General features: G+C 40.3%; 2 protein-coding genes across 8 annotated transcripts; both read right to left on the reverse strand.

The window, feature by feature from the left end:
* Positions 1-135: 135 nt before the first annotated feature.
* On the reverse strand, positions 136-8,954 carry pex5 (peroxisomal biogenesis factor 5). 6 transcript variants are annotated; one of them, XM_079468646.1, is made up of 17 exons: positions 8,830-8,916; positions 7,852-8,008; positions 7,736-7,774; positions 7,505-7,622; positions 7,280-7,423; positions 7,060-7,150; positions 6,769-6,859; positions 5,618-5,740; positions 5,078-5,188; positions 4,519-4,602; positions 4,026-4,145; positions 3,611-3,754; positions 3,407-3,477; positions 3,099-3,320; positions 2,798-2,963; positions 1,483-1,640; positions 136-1,363 (listed from the first exon to the last, which is right to left on the reverse strand). In XM_079468646.1, exons 2-17 carry the CDS (start codon positions 7,963-7,965, stop codon positions 1,123-1,125), a joined length of 2,037 nt encoding a protein of 678 aa, XP_079324772.1. In that variant the 5' UTR covers positions 7,966-8,008; positions 8,830-8,916; the 3' UTR covers positions 136-1,122. The 6 variants fall into 6 exon arrangements, with proteins under 6 accessions (XP_079324772.1, XP_079324771.1, XP_079324774.1 ...); XM_079468645.1 differs by having other exon boundaries at positions 8,658-8,916; XM_079468648.1 differs by lacking the exon at positions 5,078-5,188.
* A 578-nt stretch (positions 8,955-9,532) lies between these two features.
* On the reverse strand, positions 9,533-23,820 carry clstn3 (calsyntenin 3). 2 transcript variants are annotated; one of them, XM_079469037.1, is made up of 19 exons: positions 23,546-23,820; positions 22,683-22,749; positions 20,969-21,091; positions 19,977-20,187; positions 19,668-19,876; positions 17,368-17,517; positions 16,638-16,823; positions 15,958-16,245; positions 15,545-15,657; positions 15,217-15,376; positions 14,770-14,829; positions 14,372-14,520; positions 14,024-14,172; positions 13,029-13,255; positions 12,407-12,568; positions 12,112-12,257; positions 11,863-11,998; positions 11,183-11,367; positions 9,533-11,102 (listed from the first exon to the last, which is right to left on the reverse strand). In XM_079469037.1, the coding sequence occupies exons 2-19, from the start codon at positions 22,747-22,749 to the stop codon at positions 10,953-10,955; spliced, it is 2,871 nt and encodes a 956-aa protein (XP_079325163.1). In that variant the 5' UTR covers positions 23,546-23,820; the 3' UTR covers positions 9,533-10,952. The 2 variants fall into 2 exon arrangements, with proteins under 2 accessions (XP_079325163.1, XP_079325164.1); XM_079469038.1 differs by lacking the exon at positions 22,683-22,749 and having other exon boundaries at positions 23,546-23,811.
* Positions 23,821-23,951: the final 131 nt, after the last annotated feature.

Here is a 23,951-nt window from a genome sequence, read left to right on the forward strand (position 1 = left end):
GGCAATTTTTAAACAGACCAATAGAAGAACGCTGGGGGTTCCTGACCCGGCGCTTCTGATTGGCTGAGCATGTGAAATGTAGGCGTGGACAGCTTTAAGGTAGGCGTGTGGTGGCGATTTGAAAAACAACTTGTTGACGTCACTGGATTCGTCTTTCGCATTTATTTACAGTTGAAGGTCATAAAGTTAACTTATAATTCATATATACCCTTTGTTGTTTTGTGTATTTATTTGAAGTATTAGTTTGAACATTTCAAATGATGAACATCATGTATATATTGTTAAAAATATGACGTGTACATATTTGTTAAACATATAATTTATGTGTTTAAATAATGATATGCATTTTTATGCTCAAGTTAACCAAGGTATTTTTGTCAAATCTTTATTCCTTGAATAACATATAACAGTTTGAATTGGATATATGCAAAACAACAATTATGCTACAATACACAGTATGGCAAGTAGAATTTACAATTACTACAAATTATTTTACAGCGTTAGCAGACTTCCTATAGCAAAGGGTGCTTTCAGACCTCTTGACTGAGACTCACAACCTGTCTTTAGTTCACAAACTTTCACCTGTTTGACATTTAGGCTTGCAAGTCCTCTGTGTAATTTCGTACAAGAACATTTTTATAGCTCAACATCCCTCCACTCTGTGTCAAACAGAGGCAATTATTTTACAGCTCACAGTGCAGGGACTTTATTTGTCCAATATGAGATATATTACTGTAATAATAGCAAATAATAAGGATAATTGCAAAAACTGTGATCGTCAAGATGATAAAAACAATAACAAGCAACATGTCAGTGTAAACCTGTGAAAAAAGCTGTAGTTAGCCTGTAGTGTAGTTGAACTTCATCCTCTGTCTTGTTGTGTTTATTAATGTACCATGGACTTTTTCTCAAGCGCTTTAGTTCATTAGTCTGTCCATTAATGCAGTGCTTGGGGCTGAACAGGTTTTTCACGCTCTTTCGTTCACTTTCATTTCTCCCTTACTGCTCATCACAGACAAAACCGTGCCCCATGTTTCTGTTGAAATCTCCAGTCTTGTAGTAAAAACATGTCTCTCCACACTCACAGTCTATATCACTCCGTTCCATCAACCCCTCCACGCTTCATTCAGTCTCTCCCTCTCTGTGACAGAAGTGCCTCATCAGCGTGTCCAGATCTCGCCGGTCAGCGGCAGCGTACAGTGAGCTTTCTCCCATCATGCTCAGCGCCATACGCAAAGTGGACCAGATGTTGTCTGACATCACCGTTACTGCTGCACCTGGTCCTCGACCTGCACCCCCCTCCCCATCTCCTGCAGCCTGTTTCTGCAGAGAAAGGGCCTCAAGGAAGTGCTCTACTGCCTCCCTGATAGAGAAAATGCATTTTTGTTTTGTTGTAGTAAAGTTTGTGGCATGTAATTTTATGTAATAAAGTTGGGAACTTTTAATTTAAGAGATCTTAATACCAGGTCTGCCATGACTAACCTGTGGGCACCCAGGTTAACGCAGCTGATGCCCAGGTTATATCGGCTACGTACAAATCCAGGCTGCAACTCCAGTGCTTGTCTGTAAGCAGCTACTGCTTCCTCGGAGCGGTTCCCATTAGCAAGAGTTGCCCCCAGCTTGTTCCATAACAGATAATCCTAAACATGAGAAAATAAGAGAGAATAAGATAAGCATATAAAACCAACACCTATGTCAAAGAATAAATTAGATATTGGTACTGACTGATTCAAAATATTATCATGTGTAGTAGGGATGCACCAATGGCATTTTTTAAAGCCCGAGTACACATACCGATATTATTATTCTGGAACTCGACCAAACCAATACCTATAACCGATGCCTGTATAATGTACAATTACATGAATAAACCAGTATCTTACTGGTACATTTTCGTTTGTTTTTAATCTACTTAAATTTAAGTACTATTTTTTATTAAGTTCTACTTTCTATATTTTACTAGCACCTTCAATTTACTAAAGTAAACTCTATAGTCGAATTATAAAAATTCAAGGGGAGGCTAAATGTGAGTGTACTGTATATTACTTTTTTATTTGAACGCAAAGAGCGTTTGTATTAAGCTCTACAAGTACATGCAAACGCACCACTTTTTCACACACAGTCACGTAAAAAAAGCAGAATACATATTTAAACAGGATCTGAATATTTCGTTAGCTGTTACATTAGATGTTCAGCACAAATGTATTGTTAGGAAATAATACATTTGCCAGATTCCATGCCATTCCATGTAGTACAGCAAATTCTGTCATTATTTCTCGATTCCGTCCAAGTTTTCCACATTGCGGAAATCATAGGGCTCAATGTATGCTACGTGAGGTTTTGGTCTTTGGTATCGGTGTGCGAGTACGAGTACATGAGCTTGGTATCGGTGCATCCCTAATGTGAAGTATTAACACAATATCAATAATCACGGTTATGAATATAACAGTTATGGTCAATACCAGTATACACCACAATCTTAAATAAAGACTTGTCTGATCTTCAGTTTTAATGGCCAGTGCTAAGAGCATGTGTAAATGGAGTCCAAATGTTTTGGGAACATTTCTTCAAACCATATTCACAGGTATGAGGTGCAAATGCTAATCCATTCTAAAACATCCTGGACAACCCCGAATGACCACCTCCTCACCCATCAATCTACCATTGAGTTGACTGCGATCACAAGCACCTAGTTACAAGGTGTAAACGTGTCAATCCCACCAGACAGCCTGATCTGATTAGCACAGACAGATCTTAACACCAGGTGTAAACAGAGTTGTGATGTGATTAAACAGACCTGTGGTGTGACAGACAAAGCTGCTGAGAAACAGTCCACAGCCTTGTCATACTCGCCGCTCAGGTTGAAGAGAACTCCCAGCCCACACTGCAGTTCAGGGTCCACCAGTGTGGGATCAGCGGCCGCTGCACTCAGAAAAAACGACTGAACTTCATTAAATAGTGCCCTGTAGAAGAGAAATAACAGCACAGATGATGCAAGTTTTAATAAAAGACAACATAACCCCCCCAACACAACCCAGGACATTATACCACAAATACAGCCTATAGGATAAATCCAATAATTAATTGAAGAATGTTACTCTGGCAGAAGGGATCCAAATCTCTCCCTCTCTTTGTCTCTTTCCCTCGCGCCTTCCCTCGCCTTCTCTCGCTCATGCTGCTCCAATATATTCCGGTATTTAGGGTTATGCCTCAACCAATCCCGAAGAGTCTCGCAGGCCTGCCTGTGCAGTGACTCATTGGTGAAGCTCACAGCTAGAGCCATGAGGGCTGTTAGATTGTCCTTCTTTAGCTCAATACATCTGAACAAAATAAATAAGAAATTTATTCCATCAGATTTATACCATACAAACTGAACTGCTTTGCAAACTGAAGTTATAAATTTTACCTGCGGAGGGCGCTGATAGCGGCAAACTCCTGCTCATTCTCTGCCTGGCAGGTGCCTAGATATTGCCAAGCCTGCAGAATTAACACATACACAGTCAGCAGTTTTCGAAGCCAAGGAAAGCAGAACACAGCTAGAATCTCTTGAGGCATAATGTATCATCAGTTTTTGGTTGAAGGGAAATAATTATTCGTATGTGGCTCTGACCAGCTGGTTGTCTGGCTGTCTCTGCACGGCACTCTCAAAGAGTCGCACGGCTCCAGGAATGTCCCCTGCTTCCATTCTCTTTACACCCTCAGCAAATGGATCCTCGTGGGACATGTAGGGGTTGTCTTCTTCAAACTGATATCCCTATAATGGGACAATCGGCATGAAAGAAGGAAGATTATAGCATTGTTTGATGCTGATAGTTTGGCTAGCTCAAGTTGAAAAAGTTTTTGCCATGTGCTCTTCTAAAAAAAACTAAATGAATGGATTGTCATAATACAATATGTTGGACACAGTGTAAACTTCTTGTCCTGTGATTTTTGTCCAAGGGGAAATATGAATAAACAACCCAGCACATAACTTTCTCCAGGTTACTTTCTCCCCATCTCCCTGAAGTGTCCAGGTATTACTGTACCTTGTCATAAGAGCCACTGAGCATCTGGTCAAAGTCAGAGAGCCAAGGGTGAGCTTCTGCATCCCTCTTTGCCATTTCCTCCCACTCCTGCTGGAGCTTCTCCCAGAAATCAACATCACTCTAAATTCACACAAAACAAAACACGCAAACGCAAATACATTTTTATGTATGTCAGAATATTAAAGGGATACTTCACCCAAAGATGAAAATTATGTCATCATTTACTCACCTCATAGTTTTTCCAAATCTTTATAAATGTATTTGTTCTGGTGAACACAGAAAAAGATATTTGGAAGAATGCTTATAACCACACAGATTTTGCCCCCATTGACTACCATCGTAGGAAGAAATACAATGGTAGTCAAAAGTGCCCCAGGACTGTTTGCTGTCATACATGTGTTCAACAGAACAAAACAAATTTACTATGGGAGTCATTTCCATTTTTGGGTGAAGTATCCCTTTAAGACAAGTTTGAGTGTAAAATCCAACTCACCTCCACTGCTGCCTTGGCCTGTTGAAAATCTGGCCCGTAAGTTGCGAACTCATCCACCCAAGATTCTGCTGAATCTGCCGAAACCTACAGAGCACATCGACATGCCGGCCTGTTAGCAGTCTCCAAAGTACATCACTGAGCCTGCAAAGCTTAAACACTACTCAGCCAAAGGAAAAAGAACAACACAGATTGTGATGAATGAAAGTGGGGGAATAAAGAAAAGATGTATTGGAAAAAAGAAAAGATTAGGCCGACAGAGCATGAAAACATCTCACCCTCATTCATTCATTTTTCCTCTAACTAAAAATAGCAAGCAATGTTCTCTAAAGCTACCTTCGATAGGAAGTCGGTATGGTCTCAAGAGTTGCAGGCAGGGTATAAACTGTAAAAGCCTTGTGCCGTGCTGTGGTCCTGATTATAAAAGCACTATTCAATTAAAGCAACGGTTTGAATGCGTACTTTGGGGTAAATGTGGCTGGCTTGACAGGGGCTAGTTAATAAAAATGACTAAACTAAAAAAAAAGACAACTGCAGGGATACTGCATTACTGTGGTCCTACCTGTCTGATGATAGTAGCCCACTGTTCTGCCTGTTTAGCTTTAATTTTGTCATTCTTCTTTTGGCCCTCTTGAGTTTCCACATGCACAGTCCCTTCTCCTGATTTCAGGTACTGAGCAGCCAGTGTGGGATGGAGGGTAGGGAGGGGAATTTATGGATATTCGGTGTAAGATTGTTGAGGATATTTAGATTTTAGATATGGATGGTTTAAGGGTTAAAATGTCGGAGTCAAGATGATGTCATGACAAGCTTCCATGACCAAAGGAAAAAGGGGTTATTAACCATTAAACTATTGCTTTTTTGAACCATAGGATAAAACCAAAACACTGTTTCGAAACTAAAAGATATCAATTTTTCAATCATTCGTGTTGTAATAATTTAATACCCAAGAGCGCATTTCAAAGACATACAATATTCTATATAGATCTTCTGGCTAAATCTGCCTAGCAGCTCGAGAAGAGCCAAGGAGGCTAAATTTGCACCCTTCAGAGCATTTCCTCTATTGGAGGAGATGGGAAGAATGCTTATAACCAGACAGTACCTGGTTGAGGCTGGAGGCCCAGTGCTGTGCCTCCTTGGCCTGTGTTCTATCAGTGAGCTCTTTTCCTGCTCTGTCCTCCACAGTCACACTGCCCTCGCCAATCTGCCTAATGAACCGCAGGAACTACACAATAACAACAACAACAATAACAGCCATTACACATCTACAGCTAACAACAAACACACACACACACATACAAATCCACCACTGGTTTCTTGACAGTTGTATTCAGTCACAAGTAAACCACAGAGAGGAAGGAAACAGAGCTAAAGATGTTTAAATACATTTCCCAAATTACAGCACACGATAAAGCAAGAGCAGAGTTAAATACAAAGAAAAGACAGAGGTGAAGCAATGTCCATGAAGAGGTGAAAAACTTGGCATCACATTATGATCTGTCAGAAGACAAAATAAAACCTAAATATAATTTTTTAAAGAGACAGTTTACCCCAAAAATGAAGGTTGTTCATCATTTACTCTCCCTCATGTTATTCCCAAGTTGTATGACTTGCTTTCTTCTCCGGAACACAACAGAAGATATTTTAAGGGACCAAAAGCACTGCCACCCATTGACTTACATTGTATGGACACAAAACCACTCAGACATTTCTCAAAATATCTTATTTTATGTTCCACAAAAGTGTATTTAGGTTCCAAACAACACGAGGATGAATAAATGTTAACAGCATTTTTATTTTTGGGTGAACCATACCTTTAACCTGAATCTAATATCATCCACATTACTAAGAGCATACTGTAGGTTCACAAGAGCTCTAAGAAGTAAAGGGATCCACGGAGTCCACATTAACCGTTATTTTAACTTAAGTGATGTCTCGTGACAGATCATTTGTGTGATGTGGTATTACAGATAGTACAACACGGCAAAGATTATACTTTGGTCAAAGTGTTCAAAAAAGAATCAGATCATAAATAAGCTACTTAGAAACAAATGTATAGGATAATGTCGCTTTGGACATGTATAAATGTATAAATGTAAACGTAAGTTACCCAACTCATTTGTTAATGCATTTCAGGTGGATAATAAAGTATGTATGTTTAGTCATCTAATTCTGTATGGACATTGACTAAAGTGTTCTTGAAAACAACACAGCCAAGTGCTAGTGCAGTGACATTCTTTATGTTCCTCTCACCTCTGTGTTCTTTAGTTTAGGATCATCCACTTTGGCAAGGAGCTCATTTGCTGTCTGCCTTAGTTCATCCCCTGCCTGATATTCTTGTGTCCTGATCAGATCAAAATATATTAGAGTTCGCACAGGATATAATGGGTGAATAGTAACTAATTTCAAGTCAAAACTTGGTAGTATCATATTTTCTCTGCACTACTGTGTCAAAAGGATGTCTAAGGCTCTATCAACTATATAAACTAGTTAGTTAACCAATGTAGTTTAACCTTGTGTACTATTTCACACTACATAAAATACCATTCTTTGTCTTGATCTCTATCTCCCAAATCTCCAAGCCACAACTTCTCCTCTGATTGCTCCAGGTACTCCTCTGCCCAGCGGCCGGGGTCTACAATACAAAAAGAATGGAACCGAGTGGTAGAGATATAATAGAGGACAACAGAGAATTCTATAATAGAGAAGGACTTTGCTAAGAATTAAGCTGAACTACATATAAATGTCTAAAGAATATATTGACCTTCCACTTCACTGATAAATTCTCTGGTCCAATCAGCATCAGCTGGATCCAGACCAGCCTGTCCGGGAGAGGCAGCAGAGTCAGCGTTAGAAAGAAACTCGGCCGCCCAATCACCAGACAGTGCAAGGGCAGCCACATCAGGAGCTGGAGAAAACAGAAAAAGATACATTTATAACAAATAGGAAGGTGTAAAATATCTAGGTCTATGTGTATGTGTTAACATACCTCTCTGAGGAGCCTGTCTGTAACTCTGTTGATCTATCTGTTGCATTTCTTCCAGCAGTTGGCCCATATCAAAACTGTGAGGAGGCCGTTGCGGTGCCTGTAGAAATTCACTCACCATCTGCGTTTCAAAAACAAGACATCAATCAGAACAAAGACAATAATTAAGCCATTATTAAAAAGGAAATAATGGCAATAGTATACACATGGAACACGATAAGACCAAATATGCACCTCTTCTTCAGTGGCTATTTCAATTGGAGTAGGAGGAATCTATGGAGAGAAGTGTACAAATAATCAGACGGTTTTTGTAACAGTTACATATTTTTTATAAAATGTAATTCACTTACAGTGGGTGTTGACCTGTGTCTCCAAGCCCCTCCTTCTTGGGTCATGTGACCAGTTAGTTTCATGAGGGGATTGGCCGCCCCACATTCGGCTTCCACTAACTCCCGCATCGCCATGGCAATACAGAGTCAGACAAGCCCAGAAGGACACTTCAGATATCTAAAAACGAGAGAAATAAAGTCATAACATTCTAAGAAATGCAGTTTGAGTCTTGTTCTCAACCTCTGTGCTGATCTGTAACTAAGACACTGAATCATCAGCTTCATCCCATCAGCATAAATCCAGCAGGCTGAGCCACCTTTCCGCTGTCATAAACAAAGTTTCCACAACCGATGACAGATTTCATTGATCCTAAAAAACTCAACCAGTATAACTGAGCTTCTACATGGCTATCCTTCTCCAAAAACCTGTAGCAGAAATAGCTTTTTTGTCTAATTAAAGCAATTATTATTAATAAACATTCAATTTGTGTTACATTTGATGGTACAAAAATGGGAAAGTGGCTGATCACATGCAAATGTTTTCACGTGTATTGAAAACTGACATACTTTTGCTCTGATCATAGCAGACAGATATTGACGAGGGTCTTGCTCATACTTACTATCAGCGTAGCTAGCTGATATTGCAAAACATTGCTGAACAAAATCACGAGTTTCCAAAAATGTAAATGTAAGTTAGTACAGTATACACATCCAGACATCCGGTTAGCTCTTTACAGCGGTGTGTCTGCAGGGGCTATGAACGGTTATTCTAGATAGCAGGTAACTGTTCATGCCGTTAGCTTACATGCTACAAAAACTCATCTCACCTGTACACGCGACGTTGTCACCTCTCCTCTCCTCCCCTCCGTTAACAGATTAATATGGCCGTAAAAACAACAGCCGCTAACAATACGGTTGAGGTAAACGAACCCGTGTTGTTGTTGTTGCACGAAGCGTAACGTTAAACGTCCCGCTTGTGACCGTCCTGTCTTTATTTACCTTTGCCCCTGTGGCCCTCTGAAAGAACAGCGAACCAGCCATACGAATCCACACACTTCGCTCCGGCTATTCACCAACGTGATTTGCGTAAAACCAATGACATCAAAATCGTTTGACTGTGCTGCGAGTGGAGGCAGGAGGCGCGAGATTTACGTAGAGCTTGCGTAAAATTCCTAAAGTGACAGCGCGTGCATATAATGCAGGTTGATTACCTATTGTTTTAACATGCAGGATATTTGTTATAATTATGTATGAAATATGCTTCAAAAGGGTTTGTAATATTTAAGACAATGTAAATAAATCACGAAAAGACCGTTAAATATACTTAAAGGTTGAACGGGCCTCATTTAAAAAGCAAATAAGTGTTTTTAAAATATTTCACATCCAACAGCTAGACCTCCTCAAGTTAACTAACTGTTGAGTAGTTTTAATTTAATATAAAATATTTAATTAATATAAAATAAATTGTTATATTATAACCAAACACAGACCGGAAGTTTGGGTCAGGCGCGCGACGTGCGTCCAATGAAACTGTCGCAATAATTTGTAAATTGAGTAGTTTTTGTATTTTTATTATTCTTTTGTTGTGCAGCAGTCACTTGGATTTAACCAGATTCAACACTAACACTTCAATTAAATTTTATTTATATAGCGCTTTTCACAATTTGCATTGTTCACCAAAAGAAAATCAGCGACCACATATTGACGTAATCCGTGTGTTTTTATTATGAATTTTTTGAACAGATTATTTCTTCAGACGGTTATCAACAACAATCAATATAATCCATTTGTAAGTAGAGTTAACCGTCAATAACAAACCGTTGTGTTGTTAATGTAAGTTTATCCATTATTAATATCACACTGTAAAACAACAGGCCTTTATTTACTGACAGGTTTCCACTGTACACATACACAGACAGAGAGATAGTCACGGGAAGGAAGAAAGAGAGAGGGTGCGAGCAGAAGGGAGGAAAGGGTGGCACAGTTGTACATTCAGAAACAAAAAAAAGCAGTGGCAGTATCTAAAGAGTGGGAGGACAGAGTAGGAAAAGAGGGCAGGTGGGCAAAGAGAGACAGGTGTATGATGAAAGGGATGATGGGAAAGTTGAAAGTGTGATAACATATGGCATAACAATAATGTGCCTTTCTGTTTCACCGTGGTTCAGATATTGACAAGTTCTTAAATTACACAATTTAACACACAAATAAATAGACATTCATCAAGCCAATCATTACCGCTCTTAATACTAATACTATTATTGTCATTATCACTGTATATATTACCAATAGAGATATTCAAAAAAATGAACTAGTCTATTTGAAAGTGCAAAGACTGAAAATGAACAAAAATAATGGAACCGACAAACAAAAAATGATAGTAATAGTCATTTGTATTTACATACATTTAAGTACAATCAAAATTGCCCAGGTTGAGCTAACATTCTGATACAGCAGAGGGCATTGCACTGTACTGTGAGGTGAGAAGAGGTACACAAAAGATCTGCAAGTTTGCGTAAAAGTGATCCTGCTATTGGGACTTTTAGAAAGCAATCGCCTACCTATCTTTAGTCTATCGATAATACTAAACACCTTTACCGACTAATCCTCTAAATCTGTACATGTGAATTTCTTAGTAGAATGTATCAAGAGATAGATTGTGCAGAAGATTAACAGCGTCTGAAGTTGTTGAGTTTTGTACTCATAATGCTGGGCACTAGATGTTATATTCATTTAAAAAGTTGCAACTTGTGACCTTATTCTGAGTCAGTTTTCTGATATAAGTTGATCATTTACGGTGTTGTGTTTGATACTGTGTAGTGAGCACATCAATGGTTATAGGAACGGGTTGTAGGATGAATGACTATATAATTGTGCCATTTGTAAATATTGGGATTTGGGCTAAGAGTTGCAAAATGTTAGTCACACATCTGAGCAAGAGAGTATTCGTTGTGCACTGCGTTTGTAGTTGCGTACATTCCAGAAAGAAGCGTTGCATTCACAGAGGCCTAGATCCCATAATTGTGTCACAGGTTGTGTAACAGGTGTTGAGTGTGTGTGACATGTTAGTAGTGATTCCTGTATTTTGTGTAAGTGGGTGTTTTTGAGTATCTTGGAGTATCTGCTCAGTAGCGCCGGGGGGCGGAGTCTCTTCCCTCTTTCTTGATGATGATTCGTTGATCATCACTGATATCGTCAGGCGAATCCACTACTTCTTCCTCATCATCGCAATCTCCTTCCATATCTGCTGCAATGCCCATGCGGTTCTCATATGACTAATGAGAAAAAAACAAATGTTTAAATAACAAATGCCACAATGTCAATAATGCTGATGTGCCTCCTGGTGGATTTTTACCTCCATAGGGTTTACAATAATGGTTAGGGCAGAGTCATCCCATTGGTTACTGCCCTCTTTCCCGTCGCCTCTTGCTCCTTCACCACGTCGGTGGATGGAACGGATGCGGAAAACGCCAAGAATCACCATGACAACCAAAAAGCCGACACACACCATGATGATGACAGTTGCAGCTCCGGGAACAACTGCATGTGGGTTTGAGAAGGAAAGTAAGAAAGATTCATATTTTTAAATCTATAAAGGAATCTTATCGTGACACATGATAAAAATTTTCCTTGACATTTCGAGACATGTCAGATAATGTTTCCTAAACACCAGTGGCTGATAATATAATTGTAGGAATTTTGCCTTCATTTTTATAGTAGAGTGAAGACACAGTAGACAGAAAAGTAGGGTGTGAGAGACCCAGGTCGGACCCTAACCCGGTCTCTGTGAGCCAACAGTCCTGACATGTCTATAAGCATGTGCACAGCCAACTGTGCCACAGGTTCAACAAAATTTATTTTAAACAAGGTTTGACTAACAGACCAAAAACTGACTTATATTACAAATGGCACCAAGGGTCAAAATTAAATGAAAAACATGATTTTATCTGTTCCCTTTAAAAGTCCAAGATTTAATTCATTAGAAGTATAATGTCATATTTGTTACTGTATGTGAAGGTATACAAAGGTATGTACCAGAGTTGCGGTGTGGGTTTGGGAGTGTGTGTCCACTCAGCTCTCCAGTGTGGTGGGATGGGTGGAGGAACTGCTGCTGAGACGCCAGAAGATGTGACGGATGGTACAGACTGTCCAGGGAATGCAGGAAGTTCACCTAGAGAAAGCAACACAAGAGGTTGAGTGTAAGAAATGTACAGAAGTGTGAACCACACGTGATGTTGGTCATGAAGTGAATGTATTGGCTGTTGAGTTTTGTCGGTTTCTTACTTCTAGCGTAAGCTCATTGCTAGTGTAGCGTCCGTTCATTTCTGAGCAAGAGAGACGGAACCTCCTCTCAAAGCGGGCCGAGCCCTTCGCTAACCGATAACGAATAGAACGCAATACGTCCTCATACACAGAGATGGACTCCGCTCCTGAAAAAAAGAAATAGACAGAATAAATTTTCTTTTTAAATATAAGATTTTACTCCTGACTTGAACCTCACTAAATATGGCGAGTTAAATAAAAAATTCCATTGATTATACAGCTCTCTTAAACCTTTCAAATTAAAAACACTAATTACCGGTGATGGCAATGTAGGCCATTGTGTTAATGATGTCCAGCCCCCTCTCTTTCAATGCCTCCATGTCGACTAGAAGCTCCTCCCTTTCTGGATTTAGCTCCTCACCCAAAGGCTGGACTTCACACCCATCCAGAGTGTGAGCCACTGCATCTGACATCAGTGCTGAAAAACCCATAAAAAAGAATTAAGAACATTCTTACCCTTTGGTCATAGTGAGATGAGAGCAAAGTTCTGTCTCCTGTATTACACAAGCTCAAAGCTACAGATAACAGAGAGCTGAGGCTGAAGTGAGAGACTACAGCAGTGGAGTATATAGATTAACCTGAGGGTAGATAAGAATTCCATCACTTGTTTTGCTTTCCCTTCCTATCGATAGCATCATATATTTGCAACAACATTGCAGCTTGCAAACACAAGACAAACCCTTGACTTTGTAATAAATCTGTGCTGCATTGCCCCTGAAGAAAAGCAAAATAACTCTTACATTGTAATCAAAGTAGATATAGATCTTTTGTTTTCGTTTAATGAACACAATCCATCTTGGTTAAAAACTCCATTCAGGGTTCAAATATCAAGCTATGATGTAATAATGTTATAATAAAGATGTCTTTAAAGACTTCACCTCCACCTTCCATGCCCTGGGCAGCTATGTTAACAGCATGAGACAAGGAGCAGACAATGCGAAGCTCAGGAAACAAGGGGACCCCTTGAGGTCCCTCAAATTCAGCAGCTGGACGAGCCAGGTGGGGACCAACCCCGGAGAGAGAGATCTGTGGGGCATCAGGCTGAAGCACGACCAAGTAACCCTCCAGCTGTCTGAGAGACAAACAGCTCTCTTCACTGAAACACCTGCAGAGACCCGACAATGTCAGATGAATCATACAGACCATCGTTTGCTGTGATGTCAGGGGCTATTATGATACAATTTGTGTGTTTAAACCCTGTTTGTATAAACACGTGTGCGTGTGTTTCGGAGTATGTGTGCCAATAAATCTGTTCACTTTAATTTCTGACCTGAAATCTGGTAACAGTGAAGAAAACCAAAAAAACAGCCATACTTTCATCCCCATAATTTTATTTTTTAATTCCATATTACATAATTCATACTTCTATTCATTTAAATCAAAATCTTCTTTATTTTCAGCTTAGGTAGTTCATATTCTTATAAATAAAATAAAATCATAAGTCTTGACATGCAATGTAAGTTGAAATGCTTAGGAAAGGAAAAAAGCAGTATGTGTAAGTGTAAAAATATTTAGTAAGGAAGTAAGGTCTATTTATATAGAACATTTATCATTGAAGGTTTCCTGTAGCTCAGTAGTAAGAGTGTGGCACTAACAACGCCAAAGTTGTGGGCTCGATACCAGGGGATTGCACATACTTAGGAACAAACGTATACGATAATGCTATGTTGCTTTGGATAAAAGCTTCTGCCAAATGCTCAAATGTAAGGTGCAAGGCGGATGTTCATCTGCCAGATAAGATCGGGCTTGACCATTCATTTTAAATTGTATTCTAAAATGAACAGGGAGCCAATGAAGAGAGGCTAAAATGTGTGTAATATGATTATTTTAGCATGTAGCTAAAAATGATACATAAACTTATATGATTTTTTACCTAAGAGTGGTGGTCAGTTTCAGAGGACGGACGCCAGGCGTTGCAAATCGTAAAGAGTTTCTGTATGTCACCTGCTGAACAGCGCGGTTGAAACTTTCAATGTCGTCTCCCTCCAACACTAGTACAGACTGGCTTGGGTTCACATGCACCTGATAAAGAGAAGCTGGAGTTAGTGAAGTTGAACTAGTTAATAGTTAAAAGCAACTTGAGCTGTTGACATGATTGCTGTTGATTATCACACAAAAAGTGTGTCCTGTAATGGAATCCCATGAGGGTGATCTAAATCAAAGTGAATAAATGAGGGCAATTGTCTATAAATGTGTCAAGCTTGACGTTGTTATATTATACCTTCATGCCTGAGCCCAAAGTCTCCAGATCTCCGAAATCAAGCCCCTCTCGACAAGCGTACAGACACTCCACAACACTGTGTGGCTCCACATTTCCTGGACGGACGGTCACACCTGACAACAGCCCCTTGTAACCATTTACAAACTTCCCTATGGGAGAAATTATAATACATTTTTATGCATCAATACAAACAAAAAGATCCACAAAGAAACATAACTAGAGTATTGTGTTAGCTTTTGCATTAGTGCAGCGTCATAATTAACCTCCAGTATAGTCAAATGAACACAGGAAATAAGTAACATTTAAAACATTTCACTCATTTAGACTCTCAGTTCAGTTTCTATTGATCCAGAGTGGCTTCAAACACAAACATACACATTCTGCTGTTCTTTCCACACCTGTGTCTTTGCTCTCCGGCATGGTGTTGTTCAGTATATCTTTAGTTTTCTCCTCTGGCTCTGCAGGAACGAAATAGATTAAGAGGAATATGATGAAGAAAGTGAGGGTAATTGCATTCATTAGAAGCCACAGCCAAGTGTCAAAACATCAGTTGTGATAAAGCTGTTTTAAAAGGTGATTAACATAGACTAGGTGAACCAGTTAGCAGAACAGCAGGAGACTAAAAGATTGGGCAACTGTCTGTCTGTCACACACACACACGCACGCACACACACATGCACACACCTACACACACACTGAGACAGCGTGTTACAATGGTTCTGTTCATCTAAATAATAGATGAGACTAAGAGTATTAATAGCTAGCTGAAAAACACACATTCTCCGAAAGAAGATGACGTAAGATTTCTCCACCAACTGCCTTCATACCAATACAAAAAAAATTACCCCAGCATGCTCCGATGACCAGTCGCTGGTGTGGTGCAGGGTTGGGGATAGCGCCGTTATCATGGATGAGAGCGGGGTCGAAGGTCACCCCATCCACATAGAGTGTGACAGAGGGGAACTGCACACTAAGAGACAGGTGATGCCACTCGCTGTCACACACCTGCCAGAGGTCAAAGTTCATTAGTTCAAAAACTTACATCCAGATGTGAAAATGACATGGCCTACTGTAAATAACACAAGGCTCTCATCCAAACACACTTGCAAGCTTCAAACTGGATGTTCTTCAGTAATTTAACCAAGTAACAAAGACTGTTTACAGCTAGCTCACCTGTTCCAGTTTCCAGAGGAATTTGACAGGTCTTGCGGCTGACACATCTGGCCAGTAGAAGAGAGAGAGACGACAGCCGTGCACCGATAGGGAGTAGTGAGAGTACGAGTCGTCTGGAAATGCAACAGACATTCAGTTAAAAAAAAGCACCTCATTTAAAATAAACTGTAAATGGACAAAGCCTGACTAATAAATATAATGTCTTATTACAAAATAAAAAATACAACTACACTAAAACAACTATTTTAAGGTAGTGTTTATAATAAATGTTTTTATAAACAATTGTAACATATAAACAATTGTAACATAAAGGGAAAACATTATCTACGTCTGTCAAGCAGCACGATGCAAAAAATTAAATAAAATAGAAAAAGAGGGAAACAGATTGAAAGACTACTGTGGCTAAAATGTACCATTTTTAACAGTGCTGCAGACAATTGTCTCCTCCTCTTTCCGGGTTCCTCTCGCCTGATTGGTGAGTGGCTGAGTGCTGGCTCCTCCTCTTCGCATCCACAGCTGCAGGGTGAAGTGGTCACCAGATACTGTTGAAGCAACTGATTCTGGTACTACGGCAACATGGGTGGAGCCGTTGAAGGAGAAGACTAGAGATGAATCAGAGGACGGTAGCGTTGGCAATGCAGCAGTCCAATTGGTTGCAGGGGACGGAGGTGGAAGAAGGTCGACTTCACCTCTCACAGCACCTAAACACGTTAAAAAACCAACACAAAGGAAAACAGTCCAAATATAGTTTTAAAAACACAGCTGGTGTTTAAAAATTCCCACTCTGACCAGTGAGAATTTATAGAGTATGCCATCATTTGAGAGGATTTCCATTCTGGGGTTTATCTGGGAGAGAATAATTTAGGACAAGTTTTCCCATCTGCTCTAAATGAGATGAACAGTTGGTCAACAGAGACCAAAAGAGATAAAGTCTAGGGAGTCCATAGGAAAGTCAATTTGTCTCTAATCACTGCTAATCCTAATGAGCGTGGACCGTCTGCTTATTGTATCATGCAAAGTGCAAAGCTAAAGCAATTTAACATAAAAATTTAAAACATTGTCCCAGATTGTATGGAGTGCTTTGCAAACGTACCGCAGAGCCTGCGCACAGATCGATCGGAGTAGCTGTCCCTGTCACAGCCCTTCCCAATGTGACCTGTCTGAAGCTCAACGGTTCCCTGGATGTTCCAAACAGTCTCCTCACACGTTTCCAAGTGCAGGTTAGGAAAGAGAGGAATACTGCCGGAGCCAGGAGTATACTCAATGCGCTTTGTCCATCCTGTATTTTAAACACAATGCGCTTTATTTAACGTTTAGTTATATCCATACTCCATATTTCTTCTATTATTTCAGGAAAACTATTTGAGTGAAAAGCTCAACTGACATGAATTTCAGAATTTCTTAGAATTAACTATGCCCCTGGTTTGCATGCCGACAGCTTGTACTCCAGCTGGCATGAAAGTTTGTGCAAAAAAACCTGATGATCTGCATTAATCTTTCCATGATGTGACAATGTCACAATGAGAATCTTCTATACTTCTATAAGGTCTTAACATGATCAATGTCATACATTTTCTTTTAAAAACTTTGGTAACCGAACAGCACTAGCCCCCATTCACTTCAATTGTATGGACAGAAAACCAATGCAAGTCAATGGCGGCCGGTTAACAACAATCTTCAAAATATCTTCTTTTGTGTTCTGCGAAAGAAAGTCATACAGGTTTGAAATGACAATTTACATTTTTGGGTGAACTATCACTTTAAATGTTGTCACTTAAAAAAATAACAATCAATAATGTAGAATGCATAAAAGTAAAAATTACCGATCCAGCCCGGCTTGCAGGAAGGTTTGACTGTGACGATGACCTGAGCGTCGGCCTGAGCCCGATTCTTGCCACAGTCGAATGCTGTTACCCAAAAACTGTGAATACGCTGGCGTTTAGAGTCCAGAGGCTCCGTGTTCTTTATGTTCCCTGAGGTCATGACAGAGAGGAGAGGTTCATAAAATCAGTGATGGCTTAACTGGAAAGGTCTGGGATCTTGATAAGAGATGAAAGGCAATCGCTTTGGTGAAAGACGCACAGGTAGACCGAACAGCAATCTAATACAGAGGTTCCCAAAGTAGGGGTCGGGGGGGTCGCAAGGCCGCAAGGGTGGGGTTGCAAGATGATTTCCAGAAGCCCTGCATATAAAAAGCTATCATCCTATCGATCGTGACCCCTGAGGTGATTACATCACATTAGCAATCGCATTAGGATAGGTGCCACAAGTCAATTTATAGCACCACATTAAAGGGATACTTTACTACCAAATAAAAATGTCCCCATGTTTTACTCACCCTCAAGGCATCCTTACTGAATATGCCTTTCATATTCTGACTTTTTAAGACCTTTGTTAAGACCACGGAGCCATGTCGAGCAGTTCTTTGATTGATGGATCAACACCCAATGACTTCCATTCTACCGCTTGGAAGTAAGATGACACTTGGTATTGTAATAACTGCATTATTCCTCAAGAAGAAAACCATATTCAGTAAGGATGCCTTGAGGGTGAGTAAAACATGGGCCAATTTTGATTTGGTAGTTCAGTATCCCTTTAAACATCCCCATATGTGCACGCAGGTTATTTTTCAGGCTTTAAATTTAGGATTTAGCTTTTTGTTGAAATGAAACGTTGGATAAAATCGACCAAAGACAATACAGGGAGGCCAACTGAGGAGGGAGGAGAAATGAGATACATCAGGAAGGACATACATCAGGACTGGAATCATTTTGATGAAATTCAACCATCTTTAGTAATAGTAATAGTAAAATAATAAGTAAATTACTATAAAGTCATATTATGTTAGACTGTGTTCTTTTGTGTTGTCATTATGCACGTGTTTGGATAGATCTAATAAGCACATGTACGTAAAATGTTTGTATACTTTAGCCACCTCCGAGGATAGTGTTGGTCTCGTGTCCCTGGCCCTATTATTCGGGACACTGGCAGATTATGATAAAGAATTTATGAAAAACCATCAAAAGCCCCTCAAAACGAGAAGTGAGCAAAGAAACCCAGCAAAGAAGGATGGAAGATGAAGGCCAACAGTGAACTGAAAGTGAGCGAGTAAAAGGAAGATGGTGAAGGGTGACAGCCTGGCCGAAATTACAAAAGCAAACCACACACGCACCCCCACGCGCACACACTACAGCAAAGAATCTGCAGAGTCATGACAAAACCTAGAACTTCATTCCTCATCCTATCTTTCTCTCTTGTTTTGTTCCTCTCTGTTGGTCAGGTGCTTCTTCGTCAGACTCAGCATGTTACAAAATGTTGACTATTGATCGCCTCCCCTAAGTCTGTCAATGTGCCCTCTAATCTGCATTGAATGGCATCAGGTAGGTTGAGTATAGCTCAATATACTTGAACAGAAGAAACTGGGATGCCCCAAAACCAGCTATCATGTGAAATAAGCTATATCTGTCACAGCTATGGCCCGATCACACTAAGGATGATAATGATAACTATAAATTGAGTTAATTTAATAGTGGTATAAGATTTATGAGGACAGTGGGGTCCACATCACAACAATATAGATGTATCTCCATATTTTGTGATTTTATATTTTTACCATAAATCATAACTGATATGCGGTAGAAATTTGGTCGGACAGTGCTACGAAAATGGGCGGGAGCCATTCCTCCATCTTTTTTATTTCTGTGCCAGGAGGTCACGCTGTGACGTTTTGATCTTCTATTGGTCTCACACACTCGTGTGAGACGTGATGCGACTTCACAGGTCAGAGTTACCAAACTTGAACTTTGACGGGCTTACGTTTCCGGCCTGACTTATTCGCATGCATAAGAATGGAAGTCAATGGAACGAAATGACAAATGTGACCGCGGCTTTAGTCACCCATTTGCAAATATCTAACTAATAAAAACGATTCAAAAGTGCTTTCCATTTCATGAAAAACAGTGAATTTGGACCTACAATGTTTCAGAAGGACAGCAACGAAATATAACATTTAAAAAGTTGTCTTCATAGTCATTCTGTTTAGCTTAAACAAAATACCTTTACTAACGAAGTACAATTAATGATTGATTATTTAAATGCAGGCATTGCAAAATAGCGCTCTTACCATCATTGTCAATAGTAAATGGGACGTTGGGCGTGATGATGTCATAGAAGCAGATTTGGCTATACTGAGGGGAGCAGTCAGCATCCACCGCTTCTACCCGCACAATGCGATCAAACAGACGACCCTCGGGCATCGATGCCTCATATCGACGCTCCACAAAGACAGGAGAGAACTCGTTCACATCATTCACACGAACGTGCACTGTGGCCCTGGGAATAAAAGCAATTTAGAAAGCAAAACGCATGCATATCGCAGAACAACCCCCAACACGTATTGCATAAATTTTTATATTAATATAGTTTTTCTTACTTGTGGGATTTCTTGCTGTTGGTGCCATCAGGGCCCTCACCGCAATCATAAGCCTGGATGGTGAAGCTGTGCTCTTTTTGACTTTCACAATCCAGAGGTTCTTTGGACCGAACCAGACCTTCTCCAGTGGACCGGTCCAACACCACAGCCTCAAACTGTGCAGAACCAGAACCACTCGGACCATTATGAACTCTAAATCCACAGATCTCCCCTTTTAAATAGAGAGACAGAGAGTATGAGAGATTTTATAGAAAATCATGGTAAATAGAGGTTTGTATATCATCCTACATTAAAATTCAGTACACAAGAAAATGGCCAGTGTTATTTGTGACACACATGAAAGCGTCTCTGGAGTGCTCTCCTGAAAGTAAACACTTGTCTGCCTTCAGAAAACGCTGTCACACATGACATGGCTCTGTGTCGCACTGTTAGCTCAGCCTGCGAGGGGGAAGTCTGTCAGCTCTAATCCCTGTGTAATTCTGGTAATTTGTGTAAACATAACATGTCATTACCTACCGTCGCACTAAACTAGCTGCGTTGCGTGTTGCTCCAGTGTGAAACCCCTCACCCAAAAAAAAATATACAGTCAATTATAGGGATGGTTCACCCAAAAATTCTGTCATGAATTTCTCAATTGTTGTTACAAATCTGTATAAATCTCTTTTTTTGTTTGAACCCAGAGAACGACGTTTGGACGAATGCTGTAACCAAACAGTTCTTGGACCCCATTGACTACCATAGTAGGAAAATTACAATGGTAGTCAAAACAAGAGCCCCAGAACAGTTTGCTGTCCTACATTCTTCAAAATATCTTCTTTTTGTTGAACAGAACAAAAAATTATGACAGAATTTTTAGTTTTGGGTGAACCGTCTCTTTAATATTACACTAGTAACAATGTGATATCAGGTATAAAAGAGCAGAAGCTTTTAATATATGTGGAAATGTAGGAATAATAGCACTACGCATTTTTTGTCATCATCAGCATCTTTACCAGCATAGTGCAGGGGTGCGTCTTTATCCAGGGCGAACAGAGGTGGGTTGAGCAAGACTGTGTTGTCGTTTTCCATCACAATTCCTTGGTACTCCGTCTCGATCCATGGCTTGTGTTTATTGGCTGAGAAAGAAAAATCGCAAAAGCAAAGAAGTGGATGAGATCCACATGAACGACCCGTGATTTAGAATAAACAGCAATTTTTTGTGAAGGTGAGTGAGCAAAGGTTCAAAGATGAACAGTCGGATGAATTTGCAAAGAAAAGTGCCAAAATATGGTAGGAGCAGATGGTGCGATGGTTTGACCAGCTGTACATATGCATAACACGATAAGTTACAAACATACCCATACGCATATGGGGTTCCACATTAACCAAAACAGGACAGACACACAAAAACAAACACACAGCAGGACACGCCTCACTGCTTTGCTGAGTAATTAGGTGTAGAGATGTTTTGGTGCGATCGCACACCGTGAGGTATATTGCGCCTATTACTCAAATACAGACAGACAGCTCTGAACATTCTGACAGGGACCTAACCGTACAAATCTCTCAACCGCTGAGGATTTCAACATTTACGTCAGCAGAAATGCAATGTGTGTCTTTCCCCCAAGGCCATCTCTACACCGTCAATTTAATTTATTTTCTATAAAGCTAAATTCAAATTTGGAAACAAATTTAATGTGCTAAGTGGGTCACACAACCTTTCAACGTTCAAATGACAGCACTGGATTTTATACAGCTGTGTGCTGACCACATCGGAACACTGTGTGTGCGTAGCACGTGCACATGGCATATCGACCACCACGCTCCCATGTTTCCCATATTTCTTGTTTTGGCATTCATCTTTCTACCTTACTTTATCTATCTCTCCCTCCCACCCACGCCCGCGTACGTCCCCCTCATCCCTCACTCAGCCATATAACATTAATCCGAGCTGGATTACTCTTTGGATTACACAGCGAGAAACATCACTCTGCATTCACCGCCCGATGGTTTTATTTCTCACACGTGCTGTTTTCACACATTAACCGGTGCTTTTCAAATGACTCTGTCGACAGCTGTGACAGCGGATTGATAAAAATAACTAAACATGTCTCTCTTTCCATCCAAAGAAACATTTATGGCGAATTAAGAAGAAAAGCATCTCTGGTTTCCTATATCCTTAAAATAGCTGGACGAGAATAGATAATCTTTCACCCGTTTCTTCAAGGACAAGACAGCCGACCTCTCTCTCTCTCTCACCGGGAACGTACAATATACATGTCATGTGCATACTTCATCAACAAATCTAAATTTGTCTAAATGATGCTGTACTTCTCACTCTCTCTATATGTTAATTGACATTCTTCTGTCCTTTATTTAGCTTTCATCGATTCATCTGCACTATGGTCGAGATACAGACATGGTTTCATATTTAAAGGGATAGTTCACCCAAAAACAAAGATATTTGGAAGAATTTTGGAACCAAACAGGTCTCATGCCCGATAGACTACCACAGGTTTGGAACAACTTGAGGGTGAGTTAATGATGACAAAATGTTCATCGGGTTGAACTATCCCTTTAATAGCCACAATTGTTCAGCAGTGAACCCTGTGGCTTGTATTAATCTCTATCAATTGCAGTTTTATCGAGCTGCCAAAACAGGAATGTTAATACACATCATCAACAAAATGCTCAATATCAACATTCAAAAGGATGGAGGAGACTGACCTTTGTTGCCATGGGCAACCGAAGTCAAGCAAAAGAGGAGAAAGGAGAGAAAACTCATTCTGGCCATCTGAGGGAGGAAGGCAAAGGCAGAGGGGAAGGACAGAGGGAAATACATGCATTAACCTGATATTAAGCAGTAGAAGCACAGAGGAGAGACAGTGTTGTGCAGAGACAGAGAGACAGACATGTACATGTTACCCCGAACATCACACTGGCTGTTAATGCTCACGTAGGCCTATAGATTCTCTGTTCTGTGATGTAAACGTCAATCTGATATAATGTCATTCGCTTTACATCATTTATGTAGCTGAGGTCGTGCGCGTTATACTCAGATCGAATACCCGTGATTTATATTATATCTTTATTAACTACCTTCGTATTAAAGTCTGCGCGTGATATTAAAGAAGTCTGCGCAAAATCGTTCACACGCGCTTGCAGGTGTATCCTCGTGTGCGCGCATACGCTGCTATTACATTCGCTGAGGAGCACAGGTTTGTTAACAGCATAAATAACGCGATGATGCCTGTACTCGCGTTCCCAGTCCTGAAATACGAAGATAATGTATCCGTGTCACTTACACGCCACCGTTTTTTAAAAGCAGAATAAAGATGTTAACTTGCTTGACGGAACCCGCTGTTTCCCAGCGTGTTAAACAGACCGGTGATAGATATGTAATATAACGTTATGTCACACATATCTATGCGACAAACACGCATCGATTTTTTAAGCATATGGGTATCGTCCCTAAATTAACATGTCATCTAACGTTACCAAGCAGAGACGGGACTCTATACATTATGACACCTATCCGAAACCCAAGCATTAAATGAGAAATATTATTTTGGGATTAAATCTAACGTTACCTTGAGGTGTGAGATGGTACCCTGCTCAGTTTCCTTCAAGCATCCGCATGCGTTCGCACCTATGACAGCCGCCGTCACACGAGCTCACTGGGCGCAACGGGCCTTCTTATGCGAAAAGCAGCGAAACTGAAATCCTGAATAGCGGATACCGAGAAACCAATGCCCCTGTTTTTGGTGGATACCGTGAGAAAAAGACGGCGGTATAGCGGCGCTCTCTCCTCCCTCCCGCGGATTCTAAACCCGCCCACACTGCGTCTCTCTCGCTCTCTTCGGCCACACGAATTTACCAAGGCTAGTGTGGCGAAGGTTTGCCGTTTAATTTTCATGATCAGCTCGCTGCTATTGGCGTTTTCGAACGCATATCATGAATATTAATTAGGCAGACAGCGCTTAGTGGAGTGTATGA

This window comes from Barbatula barbatula (genome assembly GCF_947034865.1).
Source record: "Barbatula barbatula genome assembly, chromosome: 12".
NCBI lineage: Eukaryota > Metazoa > Chordata > Actinopteri > Cypriniformes > Nemacheilidae > Barbatula > Barbatula barbatula.